The 20,463-nt window shown below is 47.9% G+C and overlaps 1 protein-coding gene across 1 annotated transcript in view; it reads right to left on the bottom strand.

Moving 5' to 3' along the window:
- Prr5l (proline rich 5 like) overlaps window positions 1-20,463 on the bottom strand; it is a 54,264-nt gene that overhangs the window by 11,496 nt on the left and 22,305 nt on the right. The window contains exons 4-7 of the mRNA XM_004852022.4: window positions 16,235-16,292; window positions 11,280-11,371; window positions 4,671-4,808; window positions 1,409-1,535 (exon numbers count right to left, since the gene is read on the bottom strand). Of these exons, the coding sequence (XP_004852079.1) occupies window positions 1,409-1,535; window positions 4,671-4,808; window positions 11,280-11,371; window positions 16,235-16,292 (415 nt within the window). The remainder of the gene's footprint in view (window positions 1-1,408; window positions 1,536-4,670; window positions 4,809-11,279; window positions 11,372-16,234; window positions 16,293-20,463) is intronic.

Genomic DNA, 20,463 nt, shown 5'->3' with positions numbered 1-20,463 from the left:
ACTGCCATTAGGCCCCAATGGTGGAGTCCCTGCCATGACGCAGCTAACCTGCTGGCGTCCTGACACCCCCCTGGGTCCCCAGTGTTCCCCAAACTCTGTGAGGTGAGCCAGCATCAGGAAGGAGGGCTCCAGGGAGACTGCAGCAACATGGCACCCACCTCAGTCCTGGGAAGGCAGGGCGCGGTTTCCTTCAGTATTGTTTCAACCCTGGCTCCTTTTAGCTCCTGGGTGGAGTGAGTAAGTGAAGGAGTGAGGGTGGGCAGAGAACTTGGCAGGCAGCGGGCTGGGACCAGCACACTCCCATCTGTAGCGGCTGTGGTTAAGCTGGTGTCTCCAGAGAAACATGACCAGGGCCAGCAACACTGCCAGCAAGAGGCCCTGCCTTTGTGTGCAGTCAAGAGACCCAGGAAGGACAGGACCCTGTCCCCCTGGCTTTGAACCTCAGCCACAAGTCCATTACGGTGAGAGGGGTACCACATTCCAACTTCAGGTGATCTACTTCCTGTTCTGCAGCTCCTTGCCATCCACCTAACAAATATTTTTCAAGTGCCTACTCTACACAGCCACCATTCCAGCTGCTGAAGGCAGAGCCCTGGACAAGAAGTCCCTGCATGTTTAAAGACTTACATTTCGATGGTCACTGAGAAATACCTTTGTGATAAGCCTTATCACACACCTGTTTCTACCAAAACTGTGATTTCACCAAAAGCCATTTCGTATTATGTTATACTATATTATCTAGCTACTTTTACGCGGACCGTCCATATTGCGGTCTCACTGAGAGAAGGGGAACAACTCTGGGTCATCTCTAGATTCTCCAAGGGACCTAGGACAGAGCCTGATGCTGATGTAGCTTCACAGCACCAAAAGAACGCCCCAACGGGATTTACCCCCCAATTCAGGAACTTCTTCCTTATAATGGAGGCCTTGGAAGTCCCAATGGAAGTAGAGGGGGTGAGGGCAGCATTTTGAGAACTCCTGCCTAGGCCTGAGACAAACTAGCCTCACATCTCGAGCTGCTTTCACAGGGAAAGCTATCCAGGGTGGTTTTCCATAGTTGGAACCTGGGGGAGGGTGGAATAGAGCACAGTTTCTGGTATCAGATAGAGAAAAATTAATGTCCCGGGCACAGGAAAAAGATCAAAACCACTGATCAAAGATGTGGATCAGACAGGTGTCACCACTGGTGGTGGTGGTGACTGTTAGTCTCCAGGGAGGAATCACCAAGCCAGCTGGCAGGGAGGCTGCAGCTACACAGCAGGGAACAGAAGGAGCGTGATCAACATGCACAGGTTTTCATCGACCCACATTGGAAGCCAAGTCCTCAGCACACAATGGGTGCTCAGCAGGATGGACTGGGTACCTACATCCCTGAGGCCCCTGACAATTCCATGGCAGCGCCCCTTACCCAGTGTGTGCATGGAGCCGGAGAAGCCACGGTCCCCGCCGATGCCCAGGAAGGGAGAAACCACTTGCTTCACCAGCTCCTCCAGCTGCAAATAGCTCTCACTCGGGCCCGTGGGCTCGTGAACGCTCTGGAAGTGAACATTCAGACAGGTCAGCGAAAACGACTGGAGCCAGCAGTCAGTGCACCCCGACGCCCTCCTCCGGATAGGGCAGGCAGCCTCCCGGGGTTAGAATGCAGCAAACTGAGCCCCAAAGCCCAGTCTCCTATCATGTGCCACCAGAATTAGAGCACTGCATGGCGACTACACGTCAGGCTCCTCCAAGGCAGCGTGAGGGGACAGTCCCAGCCCCGCTTTGAGTATGTGGGACCCAAGACCAATCCCACCCCCAGCACAAGCACTTCAGAGAAGCCCTGCCCATGGATCCATCACAGAGGCCCCCAGGGACCAGGCAGAGGGGTGCTTTCATTCTCCCCCTTCTCGGGATGGGAAATGAAGACAGAACTAACACAACTTGTCCAGCAAAATGCAGCCAGTAAATGACAAAAGCCCTGGACTGGAACCGGAGCTACCTGGCTCCGAGCCCATCTTCCTGCCACTCCTTAACAGGCTAGAGAAGAGGGAAAGAGTATGGAAGAGTTCAGAAGAGCAGAAGAGAGAGAGAGAGTTCTAGAAATAGGCCCACTGGTAGCAAGACGAGGAGCCAGTTAAGAAGCCCAGCATGGGGTCAGGATGTAGTTCGGCGGCACAGCGCCTGCCTGGCAAACTCGAGGTCCTGAGTTTGATCCCTGGTTAAAGAAGCCAGTGATCAATGTTTTTGAGGATAATGGCAGGCTCCTTGGGAATTCAGTTTCCCTGCTGGAGCTTCAAGGAAGCAGAGACCACCTGCCAAGGGACAGGGGCCCAAGCAGGGAAGAAACAAGGCTGTGTGGGGCTGTGCCCAGATCCTCATGTCAAATTCTCAAAGCAGATCTGGCAGTGCTTTCATCTAAGTAAAGATGCTCCGCTGCACTGAGGCATTGTGGGGCTGGGGGAGGAAGGAGGTGGTCAAGCTATGAACCGGAAGAAGTGACCCTGCAGGTCAGGAGCCCTGGGCGAGATGGAGCTCCCAGAGACACAGCCTCTTCCCTGGCCCTTCCCAGCTGCATCTCCAGGGATGGGTGTGGGAGGTGGCAGGCGGGATCAGGTGGCAGAAGAGAACAGGGAGGCTGAGGAGGGATGGAACCCAGAAGGGGCAGAAGAAGAAGAGATGCAGAGAAGATGAGTGGTCCTGAGACCCAGTGAAGAGGCCTCACGGTGGGCTGCCTGGCACCGAGTGGCAGTGGTGGCAGGGGCAGGCCAGCTCTCCAAGCCGGCTCTGCTCCCGTTTACTCATGCTGAGCGGAAGCATCAGAAGTTAGCAGAGGGAAATTGAGGGGAAAGCAAATGAGCTGCTCTGCTCAGCACACACACACATAGGCCCCCAGGAAGGGAGCTCTCCGGGCAGAAGGAAAAGGCGAGCCTGTTCTCGCTCCCCAGGGGCCATACCAGGCCTCAGAAGCAGGACACTTTCAGCCACAAACTACCGTGACTGGTTCTCAAAGCCCAGGAAACTGATTTTTTTCTTTTCCTTTTTTTTGTTCTATCCTTGATACTTCTTCTTCCTCTTCTTCTTCTTCTTTTTTTGGTACTGGGGATCGAACTCGGGACCTTGCGCTTGCAAGGCAAGTGGCAGGACCACTGAGCCAAATCCCCGGCCTGTCCTTGATACTTCTTATCTAGGTTCTCCACTAAGATTCCCTCCACGGTAATTCATAAGTGCAGGGAGAGATGACAGAAAAATGAGAAGCAGCCCACGTGAGAGGAAAATGGATGAGGAACACACTTTTCATAGACACTGCTCCCAGGACCGGGGCTGCTGCACTGCACACGGCCCTCGGCCTGGACACCAGACTGGCTAGGAAATGTTCATGGCCCAGTGCAAACTGAAGACAAGGGGGCCTTGCATTCAAATATCAGAGAGAATGTTGATTTGGTGATGGGAAACCATGAAAGCAGGCACTGGGCCCTCAGGACTCTGGATCCACTGGAACAGCCTGAGACAGAAGCACTCTGCCTCTAGCAGGAGAAGCCCGTGGGATATTTTGGGAGGAAGGACTTGGTTCAGAAAGATTTTAGAAGCGCGCTGGAAAAGGGAGAGCCGAAGGCTGAGGAGGGGCTCTTTTCCCTTTCCTAGGTCTAGGTCATTTTGAGGAAGGCAGCCTCGGACTTCCTCACACAGTGGCAAGGAAGGGCCTGGGGAGAGGAGGGATGTGGCAGGAACAGGCCAGGCCAGTGCCGCCTGGAAGATCACCCAGGGCCAGAGGCTGCCCTGGTGCTCAAGAACGTGGACCCAGGCTGCGGAGAGACCTGCCTTTGTCCTTATCACAGCTCCAGTGTCACAGCTGGGGGACTATTCCCAGGAAGCCGGAGAGGAACCAGCGGTGTCTCATCTGAGAAGCACTCCGGGGTCTGCAAGGACCAAGAAGCCTGCGGGAAGGAGGCAGCAGTGCCAGAAAGACTGAGCGCAGAGGAGAAAGGGCAAGGGCCTAGCTGGGTGTAGTGCACACCCTAATCCCAGCACTCGGAGAGGCTGAGGCTGGAGGATCAAGCTTTTGACCCCAGCCCGAACAATTAGGGGACTTAACAAGACTGTCTCAAAATTAAAAATGAAAAAAGGGCTGCGAACGTAGCTCAGGGTGAAGGCCCTGGATTCAATTCCCAGTACCAGGGAAAAAAACAAAGCAAGGGCCAAGGACAGCTGAGCAGTTCAGCTCCGAACAAATGCATTACGATCTTGAGCTAGTAAGTCAATTTCTCTGAACCTCCACCTCTGCTTGAAATGGCCAAAACAATAGTACAGAAAGATAGTGGAGAGATTGGTTCCTTTCCCGACTTTCCAGAAATCTGCGATGACCATGGAGCTTCTCTGACTGCCCTTGTCTGCCAAGAGAGGAAGCTCTGCGTGGTCGTCAACCATCATGGGACCGGAAGCCAAGGACCTGGGATGGGGCCTACTCAGCCTCTTACTAGCTAGTGCCATCACTCACTGGACAGGATTTAATGAGCACCTACTATGTGCCAAAGATGCGGCTGGGTGCCAAGGATAGTGTGAGAACTAACAAACATGGGCAAATATGCTCAAGAATACTCACCCAAGATAGGTGCTCTGGCATCTGGTGTCTTCCCCCTCCTCCCACATGGCAGTCCCCTTCTTCCCTTCCCTCCCTGGCTCCTGGGCCTCACCTGCAGGATAAGCAGCATCTGGACAATGGATGAAGGCAGCTTGGCCTGTGACAGCAGCACGTCACCCAGCTTCACCTTTAGCAGGACCAAGTCTCGAAAGCCCAGCAGGGAGATCTGGCGGATGGTCAGCTCCTGTCCCTGGGGAGCAGAGAAGGCGAGAGGGGAGAGCTTGCTGGATCTGCCACCAGGCAGATGGCGTTCCGGGACAACACACGTTTGCAGAGCACCCGGGATGAGCCAGGTACAGGCATCTGCAAGTCCCTGGGGGCTGTCAGAGTTGAAGACCCAATTCCAGTCTTCCAGAATTAAAGCTTTGTTTAAGATCAGATGTGACTCAACCTATCTAAATAGCCGACAGACAATGCAAGACTCATATAATTGGAAATACGCTGTCAAGTGCTGAGTGGTTAGGTAGGAGGAAAGGGAAGAAGGAGAGGGAGAAACAAAAGGAAAGTTCAAGGCCACTTCCCCCCATCAAGGCTGCTTCTTGGACTTCAGATGTTAAATATGTAAGGACCCAGCATATACCAGGCAAAAGGAAACGTCAGACCTCAGATGTTTACATAAAGTTAGATTCTTATAGAAAAATAAGGAACTTGGGAAGAAAATAATTGGGAAAGTAGAAAGAGACTTCTCAGCCATGGGAATGGGGGACAGAGGAGGAAAATAACATAGTCACAAGACCTGGCATTTATTAAGCTCTGCGTGCTAGGGAGGATTTTACATTTTTAGAAATAAACAATCCTCACCATTACTGCTATGGTCTGAATATTTGGGTCAAATTCATATGTTGAAATCCGAACCCCTGGAAGGGGACAGCATGTGGAGCTGGAGCGTATGATGTGAGGTGATTAGATCACAAGGGTGAAGCCCCTAAGAATGGGATTAGTATCTTTATAAAAGAGGCCCCAGCCTTTCACCCTGTAAGGACCCAGCAGGAAGCAAGAAGCTGGTTCTCACCAGACGCTGAACCTGCCTATACCTTCATCTGGCACTTCACAGCCCCCAGAACCAAGAAAAGTGAATCCCTGTGCTCATAAGCCACTTCATCTGTGGGATTCTGCTTCAGGAGCCTGAACAGAGCAGCACAACCATCCTCTGAGGGAGGAGAGGGGCACTGTTAGAAAATCCATCCCAGGTACAAAAACTTGTAAAAAGGTTCAGGAATTTACCCAAGATAGAACTGGGTTTCAAACCAAAACCATATGGTTTTAGAGCTCTTGAAGAGGTTCAAGACAGAAAAAAGACAGCTATTTTCCCAAGCTGTCCTTCACATGTGTGTGTGTGTGTGTGTGTATTGTGAGAGAGCACACATGCATGCACACACCTACACACAGAGAACACACCAAAAATTGGTCATCCCTGGTGGAGCCAAAGTTGTCCTTGTGGTGCATATTGACATAGATGAAAGTGGCTAGGATGTCCCTGGTGATACCATCACACGGACCTCGAGGTACATGCAGCCCACCACTGACCGGAAGCTGCTCTGTGCCGAGCAGCTGCACAGCTGCATAGGCAAACTGCTGGCTCTGTTACTCCAGGGAACCCTAACTAGCAGCCTGGGCCAGCAGCACCACCGTCACCACTACATAGGGAACCACTAGAAATACAAAGTCCTTGGGCTCCACCCCAAACATTCTATAGCAGAAACTCTGAGGTAGGGGCCCAGGAACCCCGGTTTTCACAAACCTGATACAGGGCCTGGCTCTGACCAAGTCATGCACCAGAAGTCTCAAGATGAAATCATTCTGGGCTTTGGGCAGAAAAGCTTTGGCCCTAAAAACATTGCCCTGGGATCTGGGAGGGACAACAACCCACTTGTCCAGCCACTTCCAGGGAGACTGGATGTGATCACAGAACAACGCTGCGGGGACCTGCTGCATGGAGACAAGCTGGCGTCACCCAGGGAGCACTGCTGACAAACAGCCTGTTCCCCGACAGGGCACAGAGCCTGGCCTGCAGTGTGTGTGCTACAAATGCTGTTTTCACACAACTGTATCTGTTCCCTTCCAGGGCACTTTTCGCTGTGGCTTTGTCATTCTGTGCCTGTCGCAGAAAATGTTCACACATACATGGTAGATTTTAACCAGACTTTATAGTTTCATATCTATTTCCTATCATTATAGCTTCCTTTGTATAACATTAAATCATTACAAATGGAGCTAACACTGCATTGGGTACTCTTGCTAAGTTATCTTAATTAGGAGGCACTTCTACTTTGCGGGGTGAGGCAGGGTATCACCCGGGTTGGCCTCAGACTCTTGAACTCTTGATACTTCTGCCTCAGCCTCCTTCGAGCTGGCATCACAGTCACACGCCAGCACCTCCGACTTGGTTTTACTCTTTCAGTATCTCTGAAAAGTTGAGCAGGTGGGATTACAACTGGTAGATGGATGGATGGACGGTGGTGTGAAGGAACCCACACTCAATCCCGTTATCTGTCCAATCCCAGGCCTCTTTGGTCCTGCATGACGCTGGGTGCTGACAGAACCTGTCTGAGTTTTACTCACCGCCTTTCTGTGCAGTGAACAATGCACTGTTTGCTCTAAACCATGGGACGCAGAGAACGAGAAGGGAGAATGAGACAGGCAGACCTCTAGAAACTGCTCCTGAACAGCAGCCTGCTGCAAAGAGGACACTGCAAGGTAAAAAGAGGGAATTCTGGGAACTATGGTGCAACAAGTGTCAGTCACCTGACAGAACCGCTTTTCCCAGAATTCCCTACAGGCATCCAGAAGCCTCCCAGAACCCCCAACACAGCACCCCAGATAGAGACAATTTTGATCTCTCTGCCTTTTTAAAATTTCATTTTTAAAATCATAAGGTAATAGATATCTATAGGCAAAGATTTAAACAGCTAAGAAATGCAGTTAAGATAAACAGCAGAAGTGCTCTTCTAATCTCATTCTCACTCCATATAGGCAACCATCCTTGAAAGGGTATTTTTCTTTTTTTTTTTGGTACCAGGAATCGAACTCGGGACCTTGCGCTTCCGCGGCAGGCACCGGAACCACTAAGCTAAATCCCCGGCCTGAAAGGCTATTTTTCATCCTCTGGATTTTTCTAGAAAGTTTCTACATCTATAAAATTACATATCTGACCTTTAAATACAGAGATCATATCTGTCCTACTGCTGTATAATTTGCTTTTAACTTAGCATATTTTGGGTATCTCTTCATCAGCACGTTGCTTCTTCCCTTTGTCCTTTTAAAAGGCTGCATCGTATTTCACTGTGTGAACACACTCTTTAATGGCTATCTCCTCATTTAAGATGTCTTTGGGGGGTGACCACAAACAAGGCTATCATGAGCACATCCATCCTGTCTCTACGAGCACTTTTATCAGCATTTCACCTGTCCTTCACAGTAAAATTGCATGATCAAACTATGTCTTTAAAATGTCCTACAGACACTGCCATGTTACCATCTGAAAAGACTGCATTGATTTCTACTCCCTCTACCAGAGCCAAGAGGGTCTCCGGAGGGTCTCCAATGGAGAGGATGATTTTGTAAGTAAGGTGATTATGGTGGACACTCCGGAGTAACTCATTCCAAACCTATCAGCTTAGCCATGGCATATGAAAAATAAATCCAGACAATTGGGTCTTCATCAGCTATGGTTCCAATACCTGTTGACTATGCAAAGAATAATTATAATATTGATATTGATAATTTTAAGCCCTTACTATATCCCCTATACTAAACTAAGTGCTTTTGATGTATTATTACACCCTTGTTTTTCCTATGCTAGGAAAAAAACCAGGGCCTTTGCAGCAGGACACCACCACCACCACCACCATTAAGGAAACAGGCTCAGAGAGGTGAGGTTATCTTCCCGAGTCTGTCCAGATGGTAAGTGGCAGACTGAAGACCTGAACCCAGGCTAGCTCAAGGACAGGTCACTGTGAACTGCTCTGTTCTTTTGGTGCCGCCTTCCATCCGCATTTATCCACCAGACCACCTCTCACGTGAAATACCTGTGGTCACCTGGGCACAGGCTAGGCAAGAGTGGTTATAGTACCTACCTGGGAAAGAGGAAAGCAGTTTGCCACTGGGGCTTCCAAGCCCAATGTTAAACTTTACACACTCAGGAGAAAGGTCTGGATGTATAAGTGACCAGAAGGGCACATGGCATCCATCCCTGGCACCTCCTGTGTTGAAAGGTAAGGAACTGGGTCCAGTTCAACAGTGTTGGACCACCATTTACATCAAAACTGGCTCCGATTCCCAGGAGCATCAGTCTCACCAAAAACATGGTCCCCAGAGGCACAAAGGCTCTCTTTACATGCAAATCTGGTCTCTGATGCTGGCAGAAAATGCATTTATAGGAGGGTGGGGGGTGCCAGGCTAGACCAATCTGACACACAAAGAAGACCATTTGGGGCCATTAACCAGGGTAGTGACTTGTCACAAAGCCCCTGCCATCTCTTCGGTTCACAGTGAATCAGAGGGGGGTTCATACTAATCCAGAACTGGCTTTTCTATTCTTGCTTTATGCTGGCGGTAAAAAATAACCAAGGCACACCTAGATTCTCATAACCTCTGTCCGAGAGACAAAGACAGAGACAAACACAGAGAAACAGACAGAGAAGACAGAAACTGAAACAGAGAGAATGAAAGAGAGAGAGAGAGAGAGAGAAAGAAGCTGCATGTCCACGTGGTTCAAGGTGCCATCCACTGACTCTGGACAAAGCCCAAAGAAAGAATAAAAGCTGAGAAAATTCTGTCCCATAAATTCATGAATATGTGAACCTGGGTCAGCTGAGAACAAAAAAGTAAGGGGAGGCACAGTTTTGCCACTTCTGCATGTCCTTTTGCCACAGATCTTCCCCGCCTCTTCTAAATTTGGGCTACACACAAACTGACTTTGTGTCACCCTTGCCCAGTTTCAGCTAACTGAGTAAACCAGGACAGCACAGGCAAAGGCCCTCAGGAGTTGACAGGGAAAGAAAGAGATCAGCCAAATCACAGCATGACCAACTAGAGTGCAGGAGAAAGTCAAGTCAGTGTTGGAGGTAGAGAAGGCTGAATGGGGCAGTATCAATTATTGTCAGAGCCTATAAAATTTTAAGAGAATCGGAACATTACCATCCTTAGATCCCTCAGAAGGCCCCTCCCTGCCCTCCCCTGACTGTACTGGGGCCATTTCCACCCAGATTCCACACTCCCCATTCTAGAACCATCCTGAGCACCTTGGAATTCCCTGCACAAATGCCCCTAAGAGACCCAGATCTGCCCACTCTCTCCTATAGGATTGCCAGATAAAACAGGATGCCCAGTTAAATTCAAATCATTTTTTTTCAGTATAAAAAGGTCCCAAGCATTGCAATATTTGTGGTTTACATGAAATTCATATACAATTGTCATCCTGTGTTTTTATTTGTCAAACCAAGCAACTCTAACTCCACTCCATGTCTGTCTTCTTCAGAAAAGACCTACTGCTGGTAAATAGGTGCCTACTGAAGAAAAGGGGGCAGTTTGTGGGCATAGGGCCTGTACTTTCCACATAAATGCAGGCTGGGACTAAGAATGTGATGAAAGAAAGGAGCAGGCTGAAGGCCAGGGGCTTCTATCTGTTCTGTCTCACCGGAAATGGCAGGGCCAGACTTATAACAGGAAATGCAATCTGTAAGTACAGCCTCTCACGTTTTAAATATTGGATATATATTTTAAGCAATTTCAAATTCCTTTAAAACACCATTCAAACCAAACAGTCCCTGTGGGCCCTTCCCTGTGGTATGAGGAAATTCCAACCATTGCTAATAGCTCTGTACCTATTTTGCATATTATACCCACACTTCAGCAAAGTCTGATTACATGTGAAGCCTCAACCCCAAGAGCAGGAGTAGAACATGAGAGAGATGTGTATTTTGGAAAGGAATCTCCATGGGCCACCCTCTCCGAAGGATGGCCATTCTGACCTGGCAGAAATCAGCTGTGGTATTAGCCTCTGTAGAAGGGGGAAGGAAAGCAATATAAGTAGTAGAATGAGTCAAGGTCATAGCACAAGAACTAAACATCGATCACTCTTCTTTCACTCCAAACTCCTCATTTTGTAGGAAACAAGTGGAGCTCGCCACACTCTTGAACCAACTCTATGGATTCCTTACACAGTGCTTTACATTATGTGGCTGTTAGTCTTTAGGACTCCTTATGGAGGACAGGGAGCATTATCCCTTTCCCACAATTTGAGGACAACAGCAAACTTGCTTAAAAATTGTGCTTTAAAAAAAATGAGAGGGAAGGAAAGAAGTGGGGGGAACAAGAAAGAGAAGAAAAAAGGAAAATCTCCCTCTCTATCTTCTCTCCTTCAGTAAAGGAAACACACACACACACACACACACACTCCCCAAGAATATAAAAACACACTCAAAACCAAGAGGGTAACAAGAGCCTGCAAATTGCTAGTTAAGCAGGCTCTCTTCTTTGCTTTAAGTTAAATGCTAAATATAGAACCACAGAGGCCTCAAAAGACCTCCATGGTACTTCACCGACTCAAGCACCCCACCTGCAGGCTCTCCCCTATCCACCAGGAGGCCCCAGCTTGCAAAGGTCAAGAGAGGAGCAGATGGCTGAGGCTGGCAGGAGGTCATTCCCCAGCAAGACTGACCTGAACTGGATAAAATATTGCCTGCAGGGTGGGGAGAGTCTCAGTGAAGAAGTGGTCCCAGACTTCGGCCAGAACCTCAATGCGATTTTCACCTACATGAGGGCGAGAAGATGGGAGGGGGAAAGAAAGAAAAGAACTTGTCATTACTCGTAGGAGAGGCCAGAAGACAGCTCCATCTCAAATATGAAGTCTCACGGGCTCCAAAACTTGTGGCCAGGAGCATTAAAGCCAGAAAGCAGAGCCCTGGTGTTACAGGGTCTTTGTCCCCAGCTAAGGCCACCAGAACTTGTCAGGACAGAAATATATCCAGTCTCACTAGGAATCACAGAGAGATCTAAACAACTTCGCAGTTGATCATATTGTAATGGCGGGAGTGTGTGAGGAAGACCGGAAGTTGCACACGGCAAGACCGGAAGCAGCAGAGGGATTCAAGAGTCAGGTATCATAACACCCTCTCTTCATCCCTTCCAAGGGCGATGGCCCCCATGATCTAACCATCTGAAACTAGGCCCAACCCTCAAGGTTCCATCACCTTTCAGTACACCTCCTCTGGGGAGACCATGTGCATTTCCAGTTTTATTTCTGTAGTCACTGATACACTGGCCTTATTCTAGGTTTGAGCTGTCAGCTGACAGAAGATGTGGAAACTGTCACCTCTACTCACTGCTTACAGTAACTGGGAGGGCAGCGTTCTCTGAAGAGGTCACCTGCAAACACTGGACCCGCCTCCTGATTCTGTGCCTACTTGCCCTTAGGACCAGGAAGTTGGCTATGACCAACTTCCACCCTCAGGCTAGAGTATACAGGTCACCCAACACCACCAGAGCTATGAGAGGAACTGTGTACTTCGTGGGCAGAAGGGAGCCTGCTCCCTCAGTGGCAGCTGTTTAATGACCTAGATATCAGAGCTGACTGGGCACTATCTTTGCTCATCCCAGGCAGAGAAACTGGGTCAGTCAAGATGAGACACACAGACGCCCTTGGCAAAACACTGTCAGTTCCACTGAATAAATCTTGAAAGATTTATCTAGCATCTTCCATCCATTTTATGGAGAATAAAGGCAATGTCTAGGGAGAGAACAGAACAACAGAATGACCACTGGCTCACAGGTCAGGAGAAATACACTGCAGAAATGCAAGCCCACGGCCACTCTACTTTCCCTGGCAGAGCATTAACCACACTTGGTAGAACTGCTTGTCTACTCCTCTGTTCCCTCCAGGAAGCTTGGTATAACACACGGGCCTGCGTGTGCTGCTCACCCCTGCATTTCTGGTGTCCAGCACAGTGTAAGTCAATAGATCAATTTTAAAGCCTTCAAATGAATGTATGGCAAATGCCAAGTACTCTATGTGAATTTTGTAGATGCGAAGCCCTGCAATGGGAAGGAGGTACAATTTAATCCAAATATGAAGAAGTATAAAACAGGTGTTAATAGTTGGCAGGAACATTTTCCTTTCCTCTTTGGGTAAAGAAACTTCCATAACATGGCCTACGCAGCCAAGACACTCTGTCTCCTTCTGTGTCTTCATTCTTTGGTTTATTCAGCCTTTGGGCTCTAGGCAGATTTTATCCCAGCCCCTCCACAATTTCCTAGGCCACAGGGCCTTTGCACAGGCTAGTCTCACCAAATTGCTCAGACCCTTCCTTCTTTGTGTGACCTATTTCTGTTTATCTTCCTCATTACAGCTCAAACTTCACTTCTACATGAAAATCTTCCCTCACTGATGAAAACCCCTACTATGGATTGTGTTCCTAACATTTGTCCTGGTTATAGTTACGTATAGTGATGATTTGATTAATATCTGTCTCTACTACCAGGTTATGAGCTCCACCAGAGCCTATGTTCTATGACAGTTTTTCACCACTGTGTCTCCAGCACCCAGCAGAGTACCAGGCATCTCCCAAGTAAGCGGTAAATGTTTGACTGAGTCAAAGTCAACCTTCTTTCCATGTAGGCAATGCACATTCACTCCAGGGAGGAGGCAGAGGAGTCAAAGGGGCCATTTGAAATGTTAAGCTACCCCAGTCCTAAATCAAGGTGAACCCCAGCACATGTACCCTAAAGGAAAAAAGGCTATATTAGCTGCTTTGTGGATGGCCCCCATCTTACACCTTAAGGCTTCCACAATAAAGACAAGCAGAGGTGTCCCAGCCTAAAGCAGGGCAGCAGAGAGAAGGTGCTGGCCAGGGAGATGCATACTGCAGAATCAGGATAGAGGTCCTCTGGAATGCAAGGGAATTCTCCAACCTGGCTGCATGGAGAACCTCCCAGGAGGCTGGGTCAGTCTGCTGGCTGCAAACTTCAGACAGTAATGGAGTTTGGAAAATATTTCAAAAAGACTATCAGACTGACACCAGCCAACAAAGCAGGTCACCCTGGGGAAGAAAGAGTTAAAGGAAACAGCCCATGAGTCAAAGACTTTGGTGCCTGAAAATAGGAAGATGGTCTAGATGGAAGGTCCTAGATGTCTGTCTTACCAAATCCGTCCTCCAGTGTACCATGGGAGTTTAGATCCCAGAAGTATACACGTAAGTCGAAGGAACTCTCTGAATGTCAAGGTCACCAAGGCTCTAGAAAAGATGGCTGAAAGTAACATGATGTCCCCTGCTCACAAGATGTGATAAATGGACATGAACTTCACTGCCCGGCCTTTCCACAGCCATGAGGCAAGGGTGTACGTGTGTAACAAATACGCTCAGACACAAGCAAATGTGTTAAGAAAGTGAAGTCTGTTTGGCAATTGGAGAGATCATGTTGTTTACTTTCAAGCTTTATTTTATAGCAAGCAAATCTTTTTACCCAAACGAAATCCTTCTAGGAGTTCTCACACATAAAATCAAAAAGTAGAGGTGATCCTGGTGAAGATGGGAAAGTCCATTAAAGAGTCCCCACATGCCCATTTACTGTGCAGAAAGGCCCCCTGGGACCAGAGGAGACCCTAGGAAAGGACCCTGGCCCATGCTGTCTGGCCACACTCGGCACAGACACAGTACCAGGGATCGAACTCAGGACCTTGCACTTTCGAGGCAGGCACGCTGCCACTGAGCTAAATCCCTGGCCTTTATTTCTTGAGTTTTTACTCACAGGGCATCTAAGTTGAATGAGATATTTAAGCTTCCCCTTTGAATGGAAAGCTTAATACCTTTATTTCAGTTTACTCAGTATCTTTTTTCTACAGGTGGTTTTCCAGTGGCTTGACTGACATACAAGTAATGTGGCCAGGGACAATGCTATTTGTCCTCCCACCCCTTGACTGGGCCTCTGTCTTCCAGCCTGAATGCAAGATGCAAAAGAACCACTAAAGGGCTTGAGGTTTGGCTCAGTGGTTCTGCCACCTGCCTTGCAAGCGCAGGGTCCTGAATTGGATCCCCGGTATCAAAAAAAACCCCAAAAGAACCACTAAGTTCCTGGCCAAAGCCAGTGATTTTAAATAAGGTCCTTCCACTGACAGATGAATAGAAGCAGATCCATATTCTGCACATCCATATTCTGGAACATTATTCAGCCTTAGAAAACAGAAAGGAATCTTGCCATGGGCTACAATATGTATGAACTTTGAGGACATTACGTTGAATAAAATAAGCCAGTAACAAAATACCACATGATGCCACATTTATGAGATACCTGCAGAAACCAAAATTGTGGAAACAAAAAGTCAATGATGGTTGTCAGGGACTGTGAAGGGGGAAATGGGGAGCTGTTCAGTCAGTTTGGAGTTGTAGTCTCACAAGATAAACAAGTTCTGGAGATCTGTTACACAGCAATGCAAATACAGTCACCCCTTCTGAACTCTGAAATGGCTAAAAAGGTACATTTTATATTGTGGTTTTTTACCTCAATTAAAAAAAATGTAAAGGCCTTGGTTTAGTGGGCTTTGTATGGTTGGGGGAAAAAACCACAAAGATACATGTATTTAAGGGGAAAAAAGGATATAGGCTTAGACAATTTCAAATGGGCAGAGGTTAATTTCCTTCCAATGGTTTTGGGGATGGGGCACCCACTGTATGCTAACCACTGGAACGCTCCAGCATAATTTTTCATTTTCCTTCTGACTTTATATTTCTACCAGCCCCTTTTTTGGACACTAGTCTCTTTCCCAAAGATAGAAAGGAAAAAAAAGAGATGATAGGACAACTATTAAGTATGGCTCCGGATGTAAGTCTGACCTACAGACAGAGGTCATTAGATTAAGCAGAGGAAAAGGAGGCCCCATCACGTGTCCCTCTTGAGTGCCAGGCACAGTATTGTGCCAGCTATTTGCTGGCCCTCCCTACAAGCCCTCACCCTATTTTATCACCTTAAAAATGACAAAGACTGAGACCCACAGAAATTGGCAATTGCCAAAAGTCACCCAAGAAGTAAGTGTTGAGCTAAGACTGGGCCCCATATTGCTCAGAGCTGAGTGTGACCCTTGGGTCAGTCGATTGCTGCCTTTCATACCATCTCCCAGATCATCAATTCCTTCCTATCAATTGGCTTCTAAAAATCTCAGCCTAGACCAGGAAGTATTCCTTTATCTATCAACTCATGCCCCATTGAGTGGGTGCCTGCTTATCCTAATGTCCCCCAAATGGAAAGGATTCCTGCCTATTACGATCCCAATAAATATGACATGGAAAAGGCCACTGGGAAATAGCCTGAGGCAGACCAGAGGGACCGGCATGGCGGGATCCCGGGTCTAACATGTCCCTTCAAAGAAGACCTGCAGGATGTTAAAAATCTTTTAACAAGGTCTCCTGAGCAACCACCCCAATCCCACTTCATTTTTCAAACCACAGCTCGGATTTGCACTGCTGGGAGCAGCTAACTCAAACTGCAGTGCCAACACCAAGCTGAGCTGAGGAAGAAATGGAAAGGGTGACTCATTCACTTGGAGCCTGCCACTTTTGGACAGAAGCATCTCAGCTGTCCAAACATCAAAGGCCGAGTTATAGAGGCCCATGTTGTACTTGCCTTCACACAGCTTGATCTTCTCCTCCACAAAAAATAGTCCTTTTGTAAGAAGCTGGTTCTGCCAAAAGAGAACAAAGAACATGAGTTGGGGACTCCAGGTGTAACAACCCTATTCCACGTACAACGAGCTAGAGCAGAGTTCGAGGCAATCATGCACTAGTTGTGCCTTGAGTCTAAAAAGGCTTTTGTCCCCTTGGAAGGTAAAGGCCTCGAGAGAAGACCATGAGACATCCCATGGCCAAAGAGCAAAGGATCCATGGGCAAATGCAACTGCCACCCATCCCTCAAACTAGGTACCACGCAGGACAGAGGATGGCTGAATTCGCTATGCTTGACACCCCATGTCTTTGAAACCCTGGATGCCCTCAACTCCATAAGGGAGCCTTGAGGCAAGGGGAAATTATGCATAAATTGACTTTTTAAAAGATAAATTTAGGGTTTCTCACGCTAGCATGAAAGAGACTGCATGCAAAATCTGAAGCAGCAGTGTGTGTGTCCATCAGAGTGTGTGTATGGGAGAATGGAGACAGTAACGTGGAGTCCTCTGGCAACTGCAGCTTACAACAGGTGGCTGTCCTGCATCTGTCACAGGCTTTGTGCCCTTTGTTCCATCCCATTCGGTCTTGTCCGGTGGCAGTTATTATCCTAGTGAAGAGATTCCACTGTGCTCTGCTGCCTCTCAGGAAGCCTTCCCACCCAGACCCCTTCTTTTCCTCAAAGAGCTACAACTGCTCCTAAGCCATGAAGCAGCCCCTCTGTGAGTGGTCGAAGCTCCAAGTTCAGTGATAGGCTGATGCCTCTGCTGTCTTGTTACCAAAGGCCTGTGCTTGTGGGGGAAGCTGAAGGCAATGGTGATATGTGCTTAAAAAACACCAGCACATTCCTTAGCAATAGTGTTTACAAAGCCTGAAAGCCCTATTTAGATGACAGTAAGAGCATGCATAGCAGACTAGAAAGAACTTTGACATGCTCACGTACCTGCATGGCTATTTTGTTTTTCTTTCTTTTTTTTTTTATCCCACTTAGTATATATTTTCATTCTATTTCCTTTTTAATTGATTTTAAAATATACATTTTAATAGACATGTAATCACTGTCCATATGTATGGAGTACTGTGTGACATTTTAATATGAATATACAATGTGTAATGATCAGATCATGGTAACTGGCATCTCAGATGCTTATCATTTCTTTGTGCTGGGAACATTCAGAATCCCTCAACTAGCTATTGTGTAATATACAATTAATTGTCGTCATCCTTAATCAACTGTGCTACAGAACATCAGAAGCTATTCCTCTTATTCAACAGCACCCCTGTTGTTGCCTGGTTGCTTAGTTCCATTCTAGCTGTATGATTTCCTTGAGTTTTGAGTTCCTCATCCATAAAATAGCATGTTATAAAGTTCTTAAGCAATCTCATAAAGTTTTTGCAAAAACTAATCATTATCAGTACACATACTGTATGGTATGTCCTTAGTAATTAATGGTGGTAGTGGTTATGGTAATAGTTGCTATCTTAGCCCAGCCTCTTCACAAAAGGAGTAGGAGGTAAAGAAAGTCAGCAATGAGTAGGTCTTTATCAAATGTACTAATAAGATATCTTAGCAAAGTTGGGTGTGGTGGCACATGCCTGTTATCAAAGCACTCTTAGGAGTCGAGGCAAGAGGATCCAAGCTCCAAACCAGCCCCAGGAACTCAGTAACTTAGTGAGACCATAAAATAAAAAAGGACTAGGGATGTAACTCAGTGCAAAGGCTATTGGTTCAACCCCCAGTACTACCAAAAAAAAAAGAAGGTATTTTATCCAAGGGATGGATATGATCAAAACTTATCAAAGTACTTTATAAAATTAACATGCCCTAATAAAAATACATTTAAAAGATACTTTATCACATTTCTGTGAATGATACACAGAAACTGAATCCAAAAAGTAATCAACTACCACTTAGTTTCAAAATGGCGCATGGAAACCCAAATCCAAGTAAGAATGACATTGTGCAGAAGTGCATCAACTTTATTAAGAAAAAAAAGTCAGTTCCTTCACAAGGTATTACAGAAGTGACAGGCAGTTACCATGAAGAGCCAGCGCAGTTCAGGCTGTCGGATCTTGTGACAGCTGGGCAGACAGGAAAGTGTTGCTCAGGTTTGTGGTGATGACACAACCCTTTCCAGAGCACAAGTCCCAGATGTAACCTGGAGTCTCTGCCCCAGGTCACCCTCTCACCTAGTTCAGGTGAGCTTCTCAGAAGGTCCCCTTGGCACTGTGTTCAAGGCACCTGACTGTCATCCTTCTCAACATCTCTGATGTCTCTGCTGGCGTCCCAGGCTTCTTCCAAACCCACACTGCCAACCCTCCTCAACTTCATGTTTCTGAGATGCAACTCCAGAGACTCCCTTCGCAATGCACTCATTGTCATGTTTCCATCACTGTAATTATCTAGAGTTTAAAGGAGAAGGCAGGCATGGTGGTGCATGCCTACAGTCTCAGCCCTGGGAGGATGGGGCAGGAGGATCATGAGCTCGAGGCCAGCTTGAGATGCACAGTGAATGAGACACTAGCCTGGGCTACACAACGAGATGTTGTTCCCCTAGTCCTAATCTTTCAGTCCACACGAACTGGTCACGCACAGTTTCAATGATATTTAAGTGATCTATTTTCTAAGAAGCTACAGCCTCTTTAAAAACATCTTGAAATTTTAATATCCCTATGACTTCTTGCTTCTATCTTACAGTTAATTGCACAGTGGCTAGAAGTAGTCCTCCCCAGCCTCAAATCCTAACAGAACAGCAGGAGCGAGGCTGACATACTACTACTCATCTCCCAATCAGCACATGCTGTCAGACTAAGGATCTCAGGGGTCAGCCTCCTCCAGCCCCCCTTTCTCTGGAGAACTGCCTGCCTTGGCCCCATGGCACTAGGCCCCCTGGAGTTCATGCACCAGCAACCGGGACTCTCCCTGTGGCTGGGCTGGTGGGTCTGCTCCTGCCCTTTCTCCACCAGGCCTCAAACTGACCTAACAATTTCTCCGCGTATATCACAGTCACATGGATCCTGGGCTCCGAACGCCCCTGCATCCCCAAGGGCCTTGGGTCCTTGGGGCTCAACTCTCTGCAGTTGCCATTTTCAGTTCCTATGTCTGCATTTGTGCTTCGTAAATGAAGTCTAATGGGACAGTGCATTGGGCATTGGGAACTTGGAGCCTCAGCATCACCTGATCCTGCCTCTTTCCCATCTGCATGGGAAGGGTTTTCAGGTACCCCGGCTGTATGCTGTATACCCCTTCACTCCCCCATACCTCCTGTCATGCTACCCTTGAGATGGCAATAGGGTCATTTTGATGTGGGCCTAGGCATGGTGCAGGTAGGGTCAGGGCTGGGGTGTGTCTACAGTGTCCTCTGTGGGGAGCAGTGGTAAGCCTTTGAAAAGGGAGACAGACTTCCTCACCCCAGCCAGCACATTCTCAGCCCTGTGCCCTGCAAACTGTGCAGGCCGCTCTGACTGCTGGTCATTAAACCCAAGGAGATGCTCACTTAAACATCCACAGGGCTTCACACCTGCTTGAAGGTCTTGAGAGATGAAAGGAAAGGAAGATGGAAAACTAGCCTCAACTCAGGCCGCTGTCTCTCTAAATGTCTGTTCTTCCTAGACCTCTCTTATAACACCCCCAGCCTCTGACAAGTCTCTGACCCCACAAAGCTTCTAAGTACAGTAAATGCTTGCTGATGAACAGTGGCGGTGGAGCCCAGGGGTCACAGGGCTGGAGCAGGCTCCACTTTTCTCTTGCCCCGCCCCTTGCCTTGGAGGCACCAACTCTTCCACTTCCCCAGCCCGAAGGCTTCAGGCCAGAAACAGTTCATGAAAGAGTAGCCACCTAGGAAGTGACTTGGGACCTGGCACAGACAGGGCCCAGCTGTTACTTACTGTGCCCTCCCCACCCACCAATGAACTCAGATATGGCCTAAAGAGCACTTTAATGAAGTGCCAGAGGGGTCCGGAAGTGAAAGGAACAGCTGACATCCTCTAAGTCACAGAAAAATGGGTTGCAAATGGAAAAACGAGGCTCTGTTAGGAAAAATGCAAGCAAGGATGTTTTAGAAAAGGCATCCAAACTCACTCAGCTTTTAGTGGGGAGAAAAGACCCAGCTCGCCCTGGGTAGCATGGAGGGTGGGCTGGAGGGAGCAGAGACGAGGTGGTGAGGGTGGACATTTGTGGTGTGGGGCCCGTAA

This window comes from Heterocephalus glaber, unplaced genomic scaffold (assembly GCF_053883595.1).
Source record: "Heterocephalus glaber isolate CG9 unplaced genomic scaffold, H.glaber_assembly_v1.0 deba00000594, whole genome shotgun sequence".
Classification (NCBI taxonomy): Eukaryota; Metazoa; Chordata; class Mammalia; order Rodentia; family Bathyergidae; genus Heterocephalus; species Heterocephalus glaber.
The sequence above is the reverse complement of the archived record's forward strand: the minus strand, read 5'-3'. Positions and strand labels throughout refer to the sequence as shown.